Source organism: Bison bison, unplaced genomic scaffold (assembly GCF_000754665.1).
Source record: "Bison bison bison isolate TAMUID 2011002044 unplaced genomic scaffold, Bison_UMD1.0 scf7180017864036, whole genome shotgun sequence".
NCBI classification, from domain to species: domain Eukaryota; kingdom Metazoa; phylum Chordata; class Mammalia; order Artiodactyla; family Bovidae; genus Bison; species Bison bison.
Window position 1 is genome coordinate 1,831,388 of NW_011494608.1, and position 4,282 is coordinate 1,835,669.

Below are 4,282 nucleotides of genomic sequence, written 5' to 3' on the forward strand. Positions count from 1 at the left end.
GAGGTGCAACGTCCTGGCCCTGAATCGGGGCAGCGCCTCCCTGCTGGGTGTCACCGGTCTTCTCGGGAGTAGCAGCGGGAGCCTCAGCTGTGGGGGGATCGCTCTTCATCAAGAACTCACTGGAAAGCCCCGCGTGCGGACGGAGGTCCGGGGACATGGCGGAGGCTGCCAGCTCACTGGGTGGAGGGGCCGGGGCGGTGCCATTGGGCTGGGCAGCGGCCAAGCGCACCGGCGAGGCGGGCACCTCCGCAGGGGCCCTGGGCTCCACTGCGGGCCGTGCCTGTCCGGGGCTGGCTGCCTCCTTGGGCACGTTTACCCCCTGGAACACGAACTCCTCTTCTGCCAGTTGCAGCTGCCCACCCAGGGCCTCCTGCTGGATGTCCCCGCCGGGCTCCAGGAGGCAGAAGCTTTGGTTGATGGAGCTGGTGAAGACGAGAGTCTCCTGGGCGGCCCCGTGAGCCTCCTTGATGTGCGCACGCAGGCGGATGGAGCTGACGAACTTCTTGGGGCACAGGGCGCACACGTACACGAACGGGTGCTTCCGGACGTGCAGCTCCAGCGCCTGGTACTTGGTGGCGCCATGGCCACAGAGCTCGCAGGCGAAGGGCCACTTATCACCGTGGACCAGCATGTGGCGGTCGCGGTCCAGCTCGTTCTTGAACTTGCGCTCACAGATGTGGCAGTCGTAGAGCAGCTGCCGTTTGCCCTCCCTCGTCATCAGGCACAGCTCATCCAGGGCCTCCTGCACCGGCTTATCCTGCGGGTCGTGCGCGTCGCGGATATGCTTGATGAGGTTCTTGACGTCCGAGTACTTCTTCTTGCAGAAGCGGCAGTGCTGCTTGATCTTCTTGTGCACGCGCTCCACGTGCACCTTGAGGTGGCCCTTGCTCAGGCAGGTGAAGGAGCAGCAGTCGCACGCGAACTTCTCGCCCGTGTGCTTGCGCAGGTGCACGTTGAGGTTGGCCTTGATGGCGCTGGCGTAGCTGCACTGGGAGCACTTGTAGGGCTTCTCCTTGGTGTGGATCCGCAGGTGGGCCTGCAGTGAGTGCTTGAACTTGAAGACCTTGTTGCAGTACTCACAGGTGAAGATCTTGAGCTGGGTGGGCCCGAGCCTGGGAACAGAGGGCAGCACGGTTATGGGTGGAGACCCTGCACCTTCCCCATGCCTCCCACCCACCTTCCTTCCAGGTGCCAAAACACCCAAGGCTTAAAGGTGAGCTAGCGGACACTGTGGCTGAGGATGGGGGAGGCATTCATTCATCAACAAGCAAGGCTGGACGATCTGCAATCCACAAATGATAGTCACCAAAGGGCTGCACCTTGTACCAGGGACAGGAGTTGACTGGTGAGCCCAGGGGGTGGGTGAGGCTTTTTCTCCTCCAAACTGCTGCCTCAGGACTCTGCCCAGGTTCTCCAGGCAGATCCTCAGAAACACCAACGATCATTTAGTCCTGTTAATCAGACACCATTAAGCTGTACCCACGGTTAACTGTATGGCTTCCCTGGTGGCTCAGTGGTAAAGAACCCGTCTGCCAGTGCAGGTGACACAGGTTTGATCCTTGGGTTGGGAAGATCCCCTGGAGGAGGGCACTGGCAACCCCCTCCAGTGTTCTTGCCTGGAGAATCCCATGGACAGAGGAGCCTGGCGGGCTACATATAGGGTCGCAAAGAGTAGGACAGGAATGCAACTTAGAAAACTGGCACTGTAACTGTCAAGTCTATTTATGGAACTAACCATACGACTGTGTTTGACCAACACAGGTTCCTCTATGTTTTAAACAGAAAATATTTAAACAGACTGCAGCCTGTAAACACCAGAGGGTACCAGTCTCCTGCTGTAATTAAGACATTCAGATCTGAAAGTAGGTACTATGCCTGCATGCTAAACCCAAGGCAAATTTAAGGAAGCAAATCTGGATATTTCTCAAATGACAGAGATATCCAGAAGGTGATCATTTTACTTAGTGGAAGAAACTCTGGGTTCATAGTGTTAATTAAATAAACAAATCACGGGCATTTCCTTCTCTAAATGCAAGGTCTAAATGGTCTTAGGAGAATCTCTGGCTCTGATTTCTTTCGATTATTACACGGATGCCTGGTCAGGCCCTCAGTGCTGGCCCTCACCAAGGGGGATGAGTCAGAAGAAGTGGCCAGGCCACCCGTGCTGGGCTCCCAAGTGTGAGCCTGCGTCTGTGGGTTGACTCGCTGAGCTGTGATGTCGTGTGATTCCTATCACATTATCTCACCCCAAATGTCCCCTTATTCAGTTCAAGAGGCACTCTCACACACTGCTTGCAAGCATTCAAGCAGAGTTTTAAAAGATCAGACCCCTTGATCCAATTATCCACTGGACTCTATCTGCTAGGAATCTATCAACAGAAAGAATACAAAATGCGAGTGAAGGTGCTCACTGTGCCATTTTTCACAATAGTTAGGAGTGGAAAGCTGCTTGAAGGCTCCAACATAGGGAACTAATTTGCACATTTTTTTCACTCATTCTTTCATTCATTTGAAAAAGTGTCACAGGCACTGGGGACACAATGGGGACAAAAACAAACATGTGCCACGCTCTCTCGGAGCCCACCTTCTAGAGGAAGCACTGGCCAGTCTGATAACCATACAAATGAGCAAACAGGACCAGCTCCCTGCTGTGGTGGAGAAAGACTGGATGCTCTGGGAGCCCAGGCCAAGGAGGACCGAGCTGTCCAGGGGACAGGGCAGGCCGCCCTGAGATGGGACATTTGAGCAGGCAGCTGAAGTATAAACAGGAATTCACCAAGTCCGGGTATGGGAGGCAGAAGGGTGGCATCCAGAAAGAGGAAGAGGTCGGGAGAGGTCAGGGAAACAAAGCATCCTGGAGGTACAGTGGTTAAGACTCCGGGCGTCCACTGCAGGAGGCAAGGGTTCCATCACAGGCTGGGAAACTAAGATCTCAAATGCCACATGATGCAGCTTCAAAAAAAAAAAGACCCAGGAACAGACTTTCAGACACAAGTGGTGGGGAGGAAGGAGAGGGTGAGAGGAATAGAGAGAGTGGCATGGACGCGTATCCACTATTATATGTAAAACAGATGGTCAGTGGAATTTGCTGTATGACTCAGGGAACTCAAACCAGGGCCCTGTAACAACCTAGAGGGGTGGGAAAGTGTGGGAGGTGGGAGGGGTGTGCAAGAGGGAGGGGACATATGTATACCTATGACTAATTCACGTTGATGTATAAGTAAGTGTTAGTCGCTCAGTCGTGTCCAACTCTGCCACCCCACGAACTGTAGCCCTCCAGTCTTCTCTGTCTGTGTGATTCTCCAAGCAAGAATACTGGAGTGGGTTGCCATTCCCTTCTCCAGAGGATCTTCCTGACCCAGGGATTGAACCCAGGTTTCCTACATTGCAGGCAGTTTCTTTACCGTTTGAGCTACAGGGAAGTCCTATGTGGGTGTATGGCAGAAACCAAAGCCATATTCTAAAGCAATTATCCTTCGATTAAAAATAAATAAAAAAATTTTTAAAAGGACCCAGATGGCTGGAGCAGATGCTGGAGCACAGAGAACCAGAGGGAGACGTGGCCTTATAGGCTTAGTTCTCCTAACAACAATGTGAAGCCTTAAAAGCTACAACCAAATGGGCATTTTTATAAAAAGTGCACTGGCTACAGTGTGGAGAGCTGAGTAGGGGTCACAGGATAGCCTCATGATATTACCGCATGTCACTACAAGGCACAGTTTGCGAATAATTTGAGTAACAAAGGAAAGTAAGTATAATGTGGGTAAGTATTAAAAGCAGGATACAAAATTGCATATAAAATATTATAAACTCAGTTTTATAAAATATATGGGCTGAAAAAAGACTGAAAGGAAATACATTAAAAATATTAACGGTGGTTATCTTAGGGGAGTGAGGTTACGAATGATTTTTTTTCCTTACAGTTTTCCTGACTTTCGTCATATAAAAAGCCTCTTTCATAACTATTTTATAATTTAGATTATAAAATATTAATAGAATGCTTGACAACAGGAATACAGCCTCCATCTACTGATTAAATATTGAGTACATTTACCTGTAACCAGATAAGCATGGAGTTTTGAAACTCTCCCCAACAGACTTTTGAAATATTATGAAGAGTCTACAAATCAAGCTGTGTTGAGACAAGGGTGGTCTTCAAAATTAATTGTATCTCAGTTTTGCCACAGGAGTCCATATTTTTACAACTTCACTGATACATTCAGTTGCTCACATTTGCAAGAAGAGAGGACTGAGGCTAGAAATTAATAAGACACCCCAGATA

At 50.5% G+C, this 4,282-nt stretch overlaps 1 protein-coding gene across 1 annotated transcript in view; it reads right to left on the minus strand.

The window, feature by feature from the left end:
* Window positions 1–4,282, minus strand: part of ZFAT (zinc finger and AT hook domain containing) — a 158,949-nt gene that overhangs the window by 91,824 nt on the left and 62,843 nt on the right. Inside the window, exon 6 of the mRNA XM_010834786.1 lies at window positions 9–1,112. Coding sequence (XP_010833088.1) covers window positions 9–1,112 — 1,104 coding nt within the window. The remainder of the gene's footprint in view (window positions 1–8; window positions 1,113–4,282) is intronic.